We start from the raw sequence: 15,528 nt of genomic DNA, 5'->3' as shown, positions 1-15,528 counted from the left end.
ATGGTTGTTTAAGAAATGAAAAGCTACACAGCATCAGTTTATATATCAGTTATATATATATAAACTTGGTAGAAAAAAATATGTTGAAACAAACAAGTCATTCAGAAGTTATAACAATACACCCATTAAACCATTTAAAATGGCTAGAAATCAGCATTCAGCAATTTGGCCAATCATAAGAGAGTTAATTTACATATAGATCTCTTAAAGGTGCAGTAGCAAAAACCAAAAACTGGGTGAGGTGGGGGAATGTAAATCTTCCAGGGGGCTCTAGCAGAAGTTAGCAAGGCAGCTAACATTTCTTATGGCAGCTTATTTGGAAAAGTTCAATAAGTAGATGGAAAACGGTAAACTTGTATATATGTGGACTTGTGTACTGAAAAGAAATGTGGAATAAAAGCTGCCCTGTTGAAGTATCCATCTTATTTTGAAGTGGCACAGTCATTCTAACAGAAATGTGTAAGGCTTTCGGTGTCAGACACTTCGTTTTTTTGTTTGTTTATCATTTTATTTATTTTTAGCTGTAAAAAAAAAACCAATGCATTATGCTTAATAAATAGCTTATTTCAGCACTGAAAAATAAGGTGGATATGAGAGCAATTTGTGTGAGTGCAGATAACTTCATTAAACAAGTCTGAAATACTAAGGTTTTTTTTTTTGTTATTTTTTTTCTCAAAACATTTTACTGGATGAAAAGTAACGTACATCTCTTTAGGCTCACAATGTCTGTTGAAAAGAAATTTGACCAATAAAAGCAAATTGACAACAAAAACATATATGCTACCAAGTTAGAAGGTCTTAATCCAGCACATAATTGCTGTTGTGCTGCTTAAAAGCCTTTAACATTGCAAGAACATTTGTCAATATAACATTTCAGGCTCCCAAACTAAGCAACACTGTACTTACAGTAGTTCTTCTGCTGACTGCTATTGGGTTCACTTACAGTTTTGATGAGTCTGTATTCATTCCCAACATACATCTAACATAGACTTGGGAGAGTGAAAAAATCTAGGCCCTTTCAGTTTGAGAACACACAAAGATTAATGGTTGAGCTTCAGTCTTTCACAATAACTTAAATAAATGCCCCTAATAAACAGCCCCTTAAACTCAATCATTTGTAATCAGAAGCTTGATTATGGTGGTTCTAAACACTAATTGAACTATTGCTGACTTTACATCTTAGCATTAGCATCAGTTTCTTGTATCAAGAACAATCTGCAATGTACACTGCAAAAATAAACAATGCAAGCCATACATTACACATATGCTCAACAGTCATCGAAAACTTGTTGCATTTTCGCTTTATAATTAGAGTTTTCACATTAATAGGCTTTCAACTTACAAGTACAGTTATAACTAATCAGCTTGTAGTACTAGTTTGACTTTGTAAAAGTGTTACACCAGAATATACCGCAGGAATCTATGCTGTCAAGATGAACTTATGTGTTTGTACCTAAATATAAACTAAATAAATAAATCAACTTTATGATCTGGGCACTAATTTCCTATGATTGGACAGCTTTAATCACTAGGACAAGTTCAATTTGGATGTTAGAATTGAAGCACCAATTTAACTTAAATCTCTAGTAAGCGTATGAAATTACAATATAATTCCTACTTAAAGATTTATGTTTACATGGAAATGGAAAAAGAGCCATGAGAAATGAAAGACAACTACTGTCCAGCCTAGAACAGAGTAAATCACTAAAATTGCTTAAAAATTCATATTTTTCTTTTTTTCTTCTCAAAATTGACATAGAAAATCAGAAATTAAGAGATAAAGCACTCTAAGCTCCCAAAAAAGAAACTTTCCAAACATTGCACACCATCAAATTCAACAGCTTTGAACTGCGCAGACATTCAATTAAAATATGGAGCTTGAGCAGTTTAAAATAATAAGCAACAAGTAAGAGTATCAAACATATACTAGACAAAACATCTCCCGAAACAACCTTCAGGACCTGCATCTGTATGTGGAGATTGTGGAAATGAATTTTTGTAAACCAAACAAACAAGTAACATGACACTAATAAACAATCCTAACACTGGACAAAAGCTGCACTCTTAAGTTTTGTCTCCTTGCCTTCAGTTTTGGAGGGGGGGGAGGGGAGTTTATTGTGGTCCCTCAACCGTGTGTGAGAGCGTCAAGAATAGACCGAAAGAGGTGTAGTGTGGTGAAAAGCTGGCATTAGGAGATGCACAGTGCAGACACACATTGACCTGTGCCTAAACAGAGGAAGCTTGTCACAAATGAGCAGAGGACAGTGACAGCGTCTTCTCACTCATAGCCCACGTTGAAGCTGTCCCAGTCCCCTGCGTCCTCTGGTCCTTCCTGGTTGGGTAGAAACGGGAAATCGGGCTGGTAGTTCTCAGGGGGGCCGGCAAATGCATTTGGCCCCTTCTTGAGTTTGACACTGTTAAATGGAGGAATACATTATTATTCGACCAATAAGATGAGGAAATCTTTTCAAGAGGGCTGTTAAAAGCAGCATGAGATACTCACTGGTTCTTGTGTTTGGAACCGGTGATGTGGGCCTGGTACTGCTCCACGGAGTTCAGCTCAATGTTGCACACAGTACATGGGTAGCCCTTCAGTGTGGAGGCTGATAAAAATTACATTTAATAGTTTAGTAACATTTACTGGTTTGACAAAAACAACAAAGTGACCACAAATCCTCATTTTCAAGGTTAAAATGGAGTAAGTGTTACAAGTAAGTGTATCAACTAGGGCTAGGTTGACAATACCGATTAATTGATTTTAACAGATCTTCACTTTGATGAACCAACATTGATTCTTAAATCCCAAGATCAATCTTTAAAGTCTGTTTTCTGATGATGTGCAATAAGCTTTTGCTACTTTTGGTATGAAAAAGTCTCAGCTTTCAAATATGTCAATATATGTCATTTTTTCTGAAAATTCTAACAATAAATAGTTTCAACGCTGTCTAATATTTGCATGACAGATCGCTGTAGCCACTTCAGTTTAAACACTTTTTGTACTTTAATAAACACAGACACTAGTCCATATTATGTTTTAATCCACTCTACAGCCTACTTGTGATTTATTCACCCAAAATTCCATCGCATTCTGCATTATATACTGTAAGTACCATATTTATGACTGGATTCTGTGATTCCATCTGCATTTTCCGCATTGCAGAAATCCCTACTGTATGCATAAATACATTGTATTTTAAATACAGCTGCAACCCGAATATAGATCTTAAACATAATTTGAGGTGCATATAAACATAGTTAAATTTAACTTAAAAAAAAAAGGTTAAAATAATTTAAAATTAAAGTTTTTTTTTTAAGGCAAATAGAAATATTCCAGGTTAGTTGTAATTGACTGTAGTCGATTACCATAATTAATTTTGACGACTCTAAAAACAAACAAAAAGCATTTTTTTGGAATAATACACTTACAAAGAAAGTTCGCAATTGCAGCTGAACGTTCACAGAACTGTGAAGCATATACCTTTGTTAAAGCACTTGATTTGTTTAATAATTTGTATATGAATTAGGGCTGTCAAATTGATTAATCGTGTTTAATCGCATCCAAAACAAAGGTTTGTGTCTACATAATATATGTGTGTGTGTGTGTGTACTGTGTATATTTATATGTATATATAAATACACACACCTACGTACTTGTATATATCTAAAAAGCATATGTTATATTTATATATAAATCATATATAAAAAAGTATACATATAAACATTTTTTAATGTATGTGTGTGTACTTATATATACATATAAATATACACAGTACACATAGATATATTATGTAAACACCCACCTTTGTTTTGGATGTGATTAATTGATTTGACAGCCCTAATATGAAATATTATATTAATTATTATATAAATGGGGAACTTCTGGCTGTGTGTTACTGATGTAAATCCCACTTAAATTCCACATCAAGTTTTACATACGGGATGTGAGACCCCCTTCTATGTTCTGACCTGGTGCAGAGGACGGCCCATAGGTCTCCATCAGCTTCTGTTTAGTCAGGTGTTTTTTATGTTTCTTGCCACTGTAGTGCTGCTGAGCCATGAGGGGATTGTTGAAGGAAGATTGACAGATGGAGCAGAAGCGGTTGGGGTCCCGATTTGCTGGCCCCTGCCCACCTTCAGGTAGCCCTTCATCCTTCTTCACCTGTGCTTTGGGCTGAGGTAATGCTGGGAGATAAGCCAAAACACAGTAGGTCAGCTTTTCAGATGAGATTAACGCTTCTTCGGAATATAATATAATATCAACATGCTTTGTACTATATACTGAATATTGCCAATAATAATTAGTATGTGAAACATAAAGGAATGCGTATGCACTATGATCATTTTGCATTTTTTATCCTAGTTTGTATAAAAATGTCTCAACTTTTGGCTGTTAAAACAAATCAGGAATCAGAAATGATGATCGATACTGCTATTAGTTCATTCATCACACTGGAAATGGAAGGTCAAGTCAAAGGCATTGCATTGTGGAACACAATATAACTTTTTTCTAGGAATACTGCATAATGCGTTACGAAAATAGCCCGTACAAAAGAACCATCAACTTGTAAAAAAAAAAAACAAGTGTACATCTCATTCTGGTAATTCCAGGATTTTAAGAACTAAATATCATGATAATCAAGTCTTTTTACCAGGAGTCTGCTGACCGAAGGTCTTCAAGCGAAGGTTCTTGGAGTGAACTTTGCCCTGGTAATGTGACTGTGCCACTACCGGGGAAGAGAATGTCATGTTGCACACATTGCAGGCTTTGTATTTGTCCCCTTCCTCGACATTACTTATCTGCAAAACATAACACTAGCCATTAATGCAGGACACAAACACATCTGTGATCCGATATTCAAGAAGTCTCCATCACATCTGGCCATTCATCTGACTTACATCACCTGCAGGCTTGAACCGTTTTGCGATGGGCTCCTCATTACCATGAATGCTCATGTACCGGCGTACTTTGCTCGCATGTTTTTTGCTCTACAAGAGACAAAATAATTAACATTAAGAATATATTAATTTGACATGGGATAACTGTCATGAAACATTTTCCAAGCTTTATTTACCAAGTAATAGTCAGTTATCATGCTGGAAATACATGCAGCATGTTTCATCCACGTTTGGGTAAAAATGTCTTGCATTTTGACAATCTGATCAAATAGTGAGCAGGAGATGTTAAAAATCATGGGTGACGTAGCAAAATGCTAGAACTGGAAAGTCACGTTGAGCATACTTCATTGTAGGGATGTAACGATTGCGGTTTGATGATAAATCATGATAAAATTCCCCACGGTTAGTATTACCGTTTCATCTTTTAATTATCATTAAAACCGTATTAGATTACCGCGATTTGAACAACTCGCGATAAATAAATACTGTCCAGCATAAAGCACAGTTTTCAGTAACAGTCGCACGTGCGCACAGCACACAGAGTAGTTTTGTTTTGAGTGAAAACAGGGTGGAAAAGCTGGGATGATGAAAAGCAAGCTTATGTGGATTCTACACACTACAAACTTTTTCAAAGCTTTATTTGAACATTTACATTAGATATTTGAACATTGGTAATATTATTGTTTTAATGATTATGCAAACAAAAAGTCATTTTATTTGTTGTTTGTTGATTTTTAAATATAAAACTTGAAGTGATTTATGTGTCAGTACTTTTTGAACATCTCCAGCACATTTTAACAATACCGTGATAATACTGATAACCGTGATAATTTTGGTCACTATAATCGTGATAAGAAATTTTCATACCGTTACATCCCTACTTCATTGTGGGATACAGCCTGACTTGCCTAAAGGTACTTTGGAACTGTCCCAAATACCCACAATAACCAATACTGTCCCTTTTAAGGCAGGCCAGCTTAATGGGCAACAATCTTGGGAAATTCTATTTATTTCAATAGTATTATTCAAATAAGCAATTCAATCTGTCATGAATGGTATCATTATTTGTTTATAATTATTTATTTATTTTGTAAGGTGGGAGAACTGTCATATTGTGAAGTGAACACAAATTTCTCTCATTCATTGTGATTCTCTGCTATATTCTGTCTCTGATAGTACCATGCACTGTGATCTCTGTTGTATACTGCAGACTTATTCAAACTCAATAGGCAGTCTGGGTATTCGAAGCATGCATACATACATAAAATACAGAGCATACTACAGAAATAGTATGAGTAGCATGCTAGTATGCCATTGTGAAAACATCTTGAAACGCTTGCGATCAGTATTTAGTCCTCAAAACCACGTTTTGTACTGTTTTAGCTGAGGAACAAAGTAAATGATGCGATCATTTCAACTTTGTCCATGTGAGTGTGAATTCATACCTGGTAATGTGCAAGTTTCTGGGATTCTGAGATTAAGACAGCGCTACACACTTTACACTGTGAATCAGAGAACAAGTCACTGTGCTCTTTTATCATTCGGTTCACTGAAAGACAGGTCAGCATCAGAAACAGTTACTACAAAGGGGCATTTCATTGTTATATAAAACATATGCATACAAAACAGCTTTGAGGCAAAGTATGCAATGCTCAAATCAAACCTAAAATAGACTTTCTTTGCACTTAGTTGCAAAAAAACCAGACGATGTCTTACATCGACCTTGGATACACTATTCTTTCTAGTAGACACTAAAGAAGCAGTCCTTAGAGCACTGAGGAGCTTGAGCTATGCTACCATGCTTTACACCCTCAGGCACTGTACATTCTCGGAATAAATGTCATGTGTTACTTATAAATAATGCATCGAATGTATCGCCATTTATTCTAAATGAATGTCGCCGATCTCTTACCCTCGGCCACCCCTGAAGGTAAATATGGAAAATCTCCATTCGGCTCTTGCTGCGCCATGATGTTTGCAGGAGGCGGATCGCGCATGCGCAGACGATACATGCGCTGCACAAGTCTCTTCATACCTGCCGTATTTCCTGTAACCATTTTTTAAAAATCTATTTACAAACAAATATGTGAACCATTTATCCTGCATCCTTCACAAAATGATTTCTATACACGTCTACGCACCCACTAAGCAATGCAGATGACGTAAGGATCCTTAAGAGAATCAATACGGGGTAAATATGTCTTGTTGCGATGCGAGTTGGTTTATTTTGCTAAAGGATTCATTACTTTCTAGCATTTGACCAGTTTTATGTGTTATTAATGCACAAATGCACACTCTAAATTTCGCTTACGACCCTAAATTTGACAAGAATATGTAATTATTTGCACCTCAGATCTTTTACCGCTCCCCTGGGTGTGATTACAAAAGCAACGTGGTTGGTGAATTAATCGTTTTCTGGAATCGAATCTTTCCGTGAACCGGTTCACAAAATAATTTCAGAAATGGGTTTTATAACTCACTGAACAGCAATTTTGTTGTGAGTTCAAATTAAATTTAGTTTCGAAATGACTTTTTTATATTTCGAAATTAAGGGTTTTATGAGCTGAATTTTGGCTTCAAACTGAATTGGTACACTTAAAGTTACAATGGACATCCTTAATGGATTCATTTAAAAATATGTGACCATATGACTTAATAGATTTTATATCCATTAAATTTTGTGGAGTTTTAAAAGCCTATTTTGTTATTAAAACCCTATGGTGTTTCTGTTAAATGAATGTAATATGTTTGTCATGCAATTTAATTTTAATGTAATTTATTGTTATGTAGTTAATAATATCGCATCCTTATTTGGATTTAACGTTGTCTTAAAAAAACTAATAAATGTTGTAAATAAAAATGATGTAATGACGTAAAAGAATCATTGAATCGCTTTTGAACCAGTTCTTTGAAGCAAACCGATTCGCGGAAATGACTCGAACTTCCCATCAAATCGCGCGCTGTCGGTTGTGACGTAACGTCTTTCCTTGTCCCTCATGTCACGTGACGACAACCGCTTGTGAAAATATCTTGGAATCGAAATCCTTGTTTTTCGAGCCTTTGATAGAACGAGCTAACGTCGTATTATCGAATATGATTATGAACATTGAACGCGTTCAGTAAAAGTTTATGAGCAGTTAGCTGAGGAAGAGTCTCAGAGAGTGTGTCTAAAGGTGTACATAGAGAGAGAATTAATGTTGTTGAGGTCGCAGCATGCCACGCCGGAAGCGCGCAGCGGATGAAGGCGGAAGAAGAGCGAAAGTCAGCAGAGTGGAGCACAATGATGAAGAGACCCTGGTCATATCTGATTCTGAACATGAAGAGGTACTGTGTATGCAGTAGGCAACCACATACTGTGTGTTTGGCTTCGTTTAAAGGTTTCTGTGTGGTTTAAGAGTTGTATAAATGGGATAGCAACAACTTTCCTAAAGAATTACCATGGTAATAATTCTCTAAAAAAAAATCACAGTTAGTACCAGATATTCAGTATTTGGTATGTTGTGCTAATTTCTGTTCCAGTAACGTCACCAAATAGAATTGTGAAAAAAAAAGATTTTCCAAAAATTCCCCGTCTTCCATTGGTTTGCCAAACAGATAATTTTGCCCCAAACTCAAGCCACTGGTTGAGCCAGTGTTTCTGTGAGAGTAATTTAATAAAGAAAAAATAATAATTTTATGGTAAATTATAATGGTTAATTAAAAAAATGAAATAATAAACAAACTTTATATTTGACCTTTTTATCCTCAGGAGGAAGATTGCTCATTTAAACGGTCCACTCGGACAGCCCGGTGGAAACAAAGGGAGAATCAGTCTCATCTACAAAGTACCGAAACTCAGAATTTAACGACAAATCATTAATTGTGCCTGAAAACTTAGGTGTGCTTTTCATTCAGACCTGTTTGTGCTGTTCTACTTGTGATTTCAGAGATGACAGAAGAAGAGATGCTGGACCTGGCCATGAGACTGAGCGCTCAGGAAGCAAACAGTGCTGCCCAGAGACAAGAGCTGGAAGACAACGACATACAAAAAGCCATAGAGGAAAGTCTTAATGTTGGTGAAACATTTATTCTCATAAAGGCTGTAATACACTATATGACGTTTAAAATGGGAACAGATTTTAAAACACTAGGCATTGTTCACTTTTGTAATTTGTAAATTGAAAAAACTGAGCGTCATACACTAAACAACTGAGGATCACACATTACCAGACTCTTCAGAACGACTTGAAAACAACAAACTCACACAGAAACGTGTGCATCTTTGCCACGAGATGCATTAGAAATGAAATAAAATCAAAATATCAAACATGAGTCTGTGCCCATTATACACTACGTGATTTTCAGTGAAATCTGTCAACTCCGACAGCCCAAAATCTTCAGACTGGCTCTGACTTTCATCAAGTAGCATTGGCTTGTCTAGACTGCAAAAAATTGGGCAAAACTTGTGTGGTGTATTCCAGCCTTAAATTTTACAAGTCTCTTTTATAAGTTTGACCAATCAAAGAGCAGGATGGTATTAATCAAAAAATGCTGCTTGTATTTCTGCAGGAAAGCACTGTAAAAGCTTTGGAGGATCAAGATGAAGCAGCCAGCTCTACAGATCATCCACAGCAGAATGTAACAAATGCGATATCACACTTGAGACAAAAACTGTCATTCTCCAGCCGAGATCAGACACACAGTGAGAATGAAACGACTAGTCCGCTGCCAGAAATGCCTGATCTATCACAGACGACCTCCTCACATCTTTCAATGAGGAGTTCCCCAGCTCAGGTCTCCAGTCCTCCTGCTAACACTCAGGTTAGTTGTTAAGAAAGGGCTTCACATTTTATTATCAAATTATTGTTTTCATCTAAACCGTATAAAACCTTATCATATTTGATATACACATTTCTAAGGCTTCTAAATTATCAATATTATCAAAACTTGGTTGATCTGTTGTTGTACACAATCTTCTATATGCCCCCTGTTGTCTGATTAAGAGTAAAATTTTTATTAGACCCTTTATTATAATTATAATTCTAAAACTGTCCCCATCAGGTTGTGGTACACATGTCTTTTTTTGCTGTGAAATCTTTACTGATGTTTATAAAGTAAATTTAAGAGTAAATCTTATATTGTTAGTAATATTATTACTATTTTAAGATACACAGTTACTGGACTGAAGCAACTTGGGTTTACTGGATTATCCATATATAATGTTTTAGAAAAATCATATAAAGTAAAACAAATTAAATATGATACATCACGCTTTTGAGGATTTGTACATCTCTCAGTAATTATTGTAATTTATTGCATTACATGATGCAATGTTGCAATGTTTTGCCTAGGGCATAAAAATGAAAAAAAAAAAAAAAATTCAGTCGGTTCACTCCAAGCAGATCAGTATTTGAACATTTATGTTAAAGGCAGAGTAAGTGATTTTTCAAAAACACTTTAGAAAACTGATTCGGGCCGAATAGCAAAACAAACTTGTAGCCAATCAGCAATAAGGGGCGTGTCTACTTGTGATGTGGAGGAGAGAGCTTTCAGTGCATGGGACGGACATTAGCGGAGCCGAGCGACAGAAAGATAGAGATGGCGGATAAAAAACAAAAGAGGAAAACGTCTGCGGAACGATAAGGCAAGAAGTAGGACCCGTGTAAATATCGGATCAGCTTTCCAGCGCTGGAGAGAACTCAAGGAGCGGAGGCCTGCGATCGGACGCCGAGGTTGCTTTGTTTCTTCTCAATAGGTGAGTAACAACGTGTGTCTACAACAGCTAAAGTCTGCCTACACTGGACGCGATCAAATGACCGTTGAAAACCATTTGAAATTTGTGTCAGCACGTCATAAATAGAACCTGGCAGCAGTTTTCTGTCGGGGATTTGTTGTGCCGCGCCGCTCACGTCCGTAGACATGGTGTAACATTGGTTTTGCTTTGTTTCACAGAACTAATCGTTGCCTGGGTTGCGTACGTATATGTGGGGCGGAGCTATCAAAATAGGGGCAAGACCCTTTTGGGCTAGGGGCGTGTTTGTTTTGGTGATTTCAAATATCAACATTGGCTACCAGAAATCACTTACTCTGCCTTTAATGCATTCCTTCTGTATTATTACCATTCCGAAACCTCTTGAGTAAAAATGTAGAAAAAATACCATCTAATAATGTTATTATTATGGTTATAATAATAATAAGTACAGCGTTTTCTTTACACAAAAAAAAGAAAAGAGCGAGAGAAGAGAGTCTTAGTCTGGTATCTTGCGTCTAGTCAGCCAATACAGCATAATCTTTTCTAACAAAATTTTGGCCAAATGTATTAAAAGAAAGGAAAAACTGTCAATGTTTTAAAGAAATTAAAGTATTTAAAAATGTTTGCTGCATGGTTAAAAAAAAAAAGCAACTCGTATAAAATTGCGTTTTGAGAGGAAAAGAGCTAATTTCGCATGTCTCAGTTTATTATTACATTCAGAATGTAGGCTAAAATACTGGTAAATAAAGCAAAATGTTTACAAACATTATAAACACAGCTATAGTTTATTATAGTTCGCTTAGTTCTCTCCACAACAAATCCTCTAAAGTTAACAGTGTTATGGCTAAGTAAATGTCCAGACAAAACGAAAAAGAAAATTGAACATGGACATTTTTTGGTCAGGCTTTACAGGATTAATTACAAAAGTATTAACCTTTCCCCTTTGTTTCCCTTATGGTCATGCATCTTCCTAGGACACGACCTCAGATAAACAGACAGTCATCAGCAACACTCCTGAGCTCTTCAGATCTGTCTCAGAGTCCCAGTCCCAGACATCCCCTGTCTTCACCAGGCATGGCTGCTTCATTCGCCAGCCTGTAGTATGTGTAGAGAAACTGAGTCAGGACCTCATCCCGGCAAGCATTGACTCAAATTTTAACATGCAAGACAGCGCTGCCGCTTCCATTTGCGCTGATAGATCTCCGTCCCCAAAGCAGGAAGATTCACCCTTATCCAAATGCCCAGTCTTCACTCAGAAAGACTTAAAACGAAAAATTTATTTGCCAGAGGACAAAGACAGTCGTAAAAATACTAATTCAAGTGAAGACGATACTCAAATATCTGATGAAGATACTCATTTACCAACACAAGTAAGCCAAGGTTTAAGCACAGATCCAGATACGTGCCTTTCACCTTCTACAAGATCCAAGCTGTCAAGCCCCAAATGTGTGCCTAAAACCAGCAATGAAGATGTCACTGTAGCAAGTGTAAGTAGGACATCTTAAAATGACAGGTTTAGCAGTTACACTACTGTTAATTAAAATGACAGGTTTAGCAGTTACACTACTGTTCAAAAGTTTGGGGGTATATTTATTTATTTTTTTATTCAAAAGAGTAAAGACTTTTATAATGTTGCAAAACACTTTTATTCAAAATAAATGCTGTTATTTTTTACTATCTTGAACTTTTATATTAAGTTGTAAACATTTCAGAATATTACTGTTTTACTGCATTTTTGATCGAATGAATACAGCCTTGGTGAGCTTGCCAAACTTGCCACAAGACTTCATTTCAAAAGCGTTCAAAAAGATCTTACCCCTTAACATTTGAATGGTAGTATGTGGTAGTAACTTTACTCTAAGTCACTTGTATTTATAGAAGACTAGCTTTACCTGGTTAAGTTTTGATTGGATTAATCCTCTGTTTAAATCATTTTTAAAAATGACATTTACTTAACGTTGCATAGTCCTGCTCCTTAAAGGTAAAAATCAGCAGAAATAGTATAGCATCTGTAAATGTTTGGCATACTATGTTGCCCATTTTCTCACATACTGTATAGGCTGCATAGTATGCAAATTGGGATTTGGCCTGGATCTCCAGAGATGAGATTGAGCACCCCTGACTGACATTTTCAACTCTATTTGTGTTCTAACTTTGTGTGATCATTTTAACAGAAAACCCCTAACCTAAAGCAAGTGAAGGATCAGACCACTCGGAATGAGAATGTAAAATCTGACAATGGTATGCCATTTCTTGCACTACTCTACACTGTGGCCATACTGGCAAAGTTTGCACTGTTTACTCAGAGCCATATGGCCTAGAACCAAGAGTTTGTAGTTTTCAAATGATCATCTTTGTCTGATGCTGCACAAATAGACATTATCTTGCACACTTCATTTCCAAGTGGTATGAGGATGCGCATGTACTTTAAGGCTATATAGTCGTGTCAAACTAAATACTTTAGTGTTTAGTAAAGAGTCGAGGCAATTTGAGTTTGAGTTCTGGCAACAGAAAAGCAGTTACTTTACTACAGTGTGGTTGACCCACTGTTGCTGCAAGACTGAGCAGTGTTTTGCAGTATTTGGTACCACACAGAGTGAGTTTGGTTCCTGCCGACAGGGCCTTTCAAGTTATTGGGTTCTCTGTGCGATGGTTCCATACAAATTTGAATTTAGCCAGGCCATTATTATTTTTTTAGAAATACATAATTTTGTTTAGCAAGGATGCAAATAAATTGATCAAAAGTGACAGTAAAGATAGATTACAAAAGTTCTGTGCTTCAAATAATAATAAAAAAAAAACGTTTGAACGGTAGTGTATGGTAGTAATATATGTGATTTTGTACAGAATGTTTGGGTTAACTCTAATCATTTCATCATGTTTTAAACTGCAGAAACTGCTCCAAACACTTGGAATGAATTTGCTAGTCACATGGTCTTGCATTTAACAGATGAAGATGATGGCAGCGAAGAGGTAGGTACTGTACTTTATAGTTAGTAGTTTGTATATTAAAAATAACCACATGTTTAATATCCTGTCATTTGAACAGAGGGGTATTAGACATTAACATGCACAAGAATATTCTGATATTGATCAATATTTGGTCATATTCAAACTATGTTAGCCTCATGTAAGCCCTTTATTGCCAAAACCAGATAGTTGGTAACCAGATAATGTTATGGTTTCTAGAAATTCGTATATAACATCTGGCATTTGCCTCTATACAGAATTTTGTGTTAGGATTGCAACAATAAAATATACATTAATTCATATATGTGTATGTACAAACAAAAAAGATTTTTTTGTGATATTAGATACAAACAGATACAAAAAAGTATGTGAATGTCATAGTTTAATGGGAATATGCTTGTTACATGTATACAGGAATATTCTAATAGCTATAGAACATGTAAACAGAATGTGGTTCTTAATTGGAAAATGTTGTCTTTTCCAGGTTCTTTCCCCCAGCCCAGTCTTGCACAAGAACATTTTTCAGCCAATCAAGACTGAGCTTTCCCCAACCCAGTCCTGCATCTCTCCAGCTATCTTCACACCCAATCCTTCTACACAAGACACACAGATGTCCCGGTCTGTCCTGGAGGAGGGCTCGAGAGCATTCAAAGGTGTGGAATTCAAACCCTCCGACTGTAAACCTCCACATACTTCAGTGGAAAAAGGAGAATGCACTATTTCTTACTACTGGGGTGTGCCTTTCTGCCCCATGGGGCAAAACCCGGACGAGTACACGCGTGTGATCTTGTGTCAAATGGAGGTGTACGAGAAGAGCCTGAAGGAGGCCCAGCGAGAGCTGCTACGCAAAGCAGACTGGGGACAGCCAGTGAGTGACATCAGCTGCATTCATTCAGTCAAAACGTCAATTTACAACAGTTATATTCAGGGGCGCAGGAACTGAAACTTACCTGTTTTCCTCCTGAAGATTAAGATTAATTATGTGATATATTTACAATTGTTTTATGGCTGCCAAAACCACTGTAACTATCTTTTTTATAGAATATTTTAATAATGTAGATTGCCAAATGATTTTTTTTTTTTCTTCAGGTGTTTCCTGGCTCATCAGAAAGGCCATTTGGTGCAAGGAGATGGAAGCGCCACAGAGCTCCTCAGTTGTCAGAGGATGAGGAGGAGAATGAAGAAGAGGGAGAGAAAGAAAATAACAGAATAGAAGTAGAAGAAGAGAGGGAAGAAGCCAAGGAGGAGTCTGTGGTGGGGTCACAAGAGGATGCTGAGGGCAGACAGTGTGAAACATATGTAGTGTTGTCTTCTCCAGAGACAAAAGATGAACAAGTGGTTAGTATACTTTTCTTGAGTTCACTCTAATCTCTGTCATTAGGTTGGTTGTTAAGATGTAATCAGAATTTCAGCATGTCTGCTTGAATTCATGGCTCCGAGTAGCTTTATCCTCCTGAGACCCAGGAAAAAAGTTTTTTTTATTTATTTATTTATTTTTTGTCATAATGGCTTTACATTGTTGTCATTGCATTGTTCGGAGCAAAAGAAACAAATGGGTTTTTTTTTTTGTTTTGAAAGATATTTTATTTATATTATATGTCCTCTGTACAGAGACACTATAGGCAAAACCAATTTTTATTTATTTATTTATTTATTTATTTTTTTAATTCATCAATCAATTTTTATGTTCAATGCAAAACATTTTGTACAAAGATGATTATCAACTTAAGTTATGAAAGATATTACAGAATTATCTGATATACTATTTGACTTTATTCAAAATGTTTAAACATGGCCACATTAATTATTACTTTTCTATACATTGTATCTGTACATAAAAAAGGGTGTTAATGAGAGTAACAATTTTTATAAGAATCATATTTCATAGGAATATATATGTATGTATATATATATATATATATATATATATA

General features: G+C 36.0%; 2 protein-coding genes across 5 annotated transcripts in view; one reads left to right on the top strand and one right to left on the bottom strand.

The window, feature by feature from the left end:
* Positions 1-670: 670 nt before the first annotated feature.
* Positions 671-6,963, bottom strand: LOC107707130 (zinc finger protein 346-like). Of its 2 annotated transcripts, XM_016511038.1 has the most exons (7): positions 6,809-6,963; positions 6,342-6,445; positions 4,897-4,986; positions 4,650-4,797; positions 3,967-4,182; positions 2,504-2,603; positions 671-2,414 (listed from the first exon to the last, which is right to left on the bottom strand). In XM_016511038.1, exons 1-7 carry the CDS (start codon positions 6,951-6,953, stop codon positions 2,279-2,281), a joined length of 939 nt encoding a protein of 312 aa, XP_016366524.1. In that variant the 5' UTR covers positions 6,954-6,963; the 3' UTR covers positions 671-2,278. The 2 variants fall into 2 exon arrangements, with proteins under 2 accessions (XP_016366524.1, XP_016366525.1); XM_016511039.1 differs by lacking the exon at positions 671-2,414 and having other exon boundaries at positions 2,500-2,603; positions 3,967-4,188.
* A 45-nt stretch (positions 6,964-7,008) lies between these two features.
* LOC107707129 (BRCA1-A complex subunit RAP80-like) overlaps positions 7,009-15,528 on the top strand; it is an 18,553-nt gene continuing 10,033 nt past the window's right edge. Inside the window, exons 1-10 of one of the 3 annotated variants that reach the window (XM_016511035.1) lie at positions 7,009-7,087; positions 8,109-8,220; positions 8,645-8,720; positions 8,823-8,947; positions 9,445-9,696; positions 11,602-12,114; positions 12,802-12,868; positions 13,521-13,600; positions 14,082-14,465; positions 14,687-14,935. In XM_016511035.1, the coding sequence (XP_016366521.1) occupies positions 8,110-8,220; positions 8,645-8,720; positions 8,823-8,947; positions 9,445-9,696; positions 11,602-12,114; positions 12,802-12,868; positions 13,521-13,600; positions 14,082-14,465; positions 14,687-14,935 (1,857 nt within the window). In that variant the 5' untranslated portion in view covers positions 7,009-7,087; position 8,109. Of the gene's footprint in view, positions 7,088-7,655; positions 8,221-8,644; positions 8,721-8,822; positions 8,948-9,444; positions 9,697-11,601; positions 12,115-12,801; positions 12,869-13,520; positions 13,601-14,081; positions 14,466-14,686; positions 14,936-15,528 lie in introns of those variants that run through there. The other 2 variants (XM_016511037.1, XM_016511036.1) reach the window with 2 other exon arrangements.

The sequence above is a fragment of the Sinocyclocheilus rhinocerous genome, unplaced genomic scaffold (genome assembly GCF_001515625.1).
Source record: "Sinocyclocheilus rhinocerous isolate Xijiao unplaced genomic scaffold, SAMN03320098_v1.1 scaffold535, whole genome shotgun sequence".
Classification (NCBI taxonomy): Eukaryota; Metazoa; Chordata; class Actinopteri; order Cypriniformes; family Cyprinidae; genus Sinocyclocheilus; species Sinocyclocheilus rhinocerous.
The sequence above is the reverse complement of the archived record's forward strand: the minus strand, read 5'-3'. Positions and strand labels throughout refer to the sequence as shown.

Bases quoted from the DNA above. Each gene is read 5' to 3' on its own strand.
- LOC107707130 (XM_016511038.1), bottom strand. From the start codon at position 6,953: ATGGTTACAGGAAATACGGCAGGTATGAAGAGACTTGTGCAGCGCATG. The intron at 4,183-4,649 runs GTAAAAAGACTT...CTTATCTCCCAG, and splicing joins CTTCGGTCAGCAGACTCCTG to CATTACCTCAGCCCAAAGCA. The intron at 2,604-3,966 runs GTCAGAACATAG...AATTTTTATCAG, and splicing joins TGGGCCGTCCTCTGCACCAG to CCTCCACACTGAAGGGCTAC.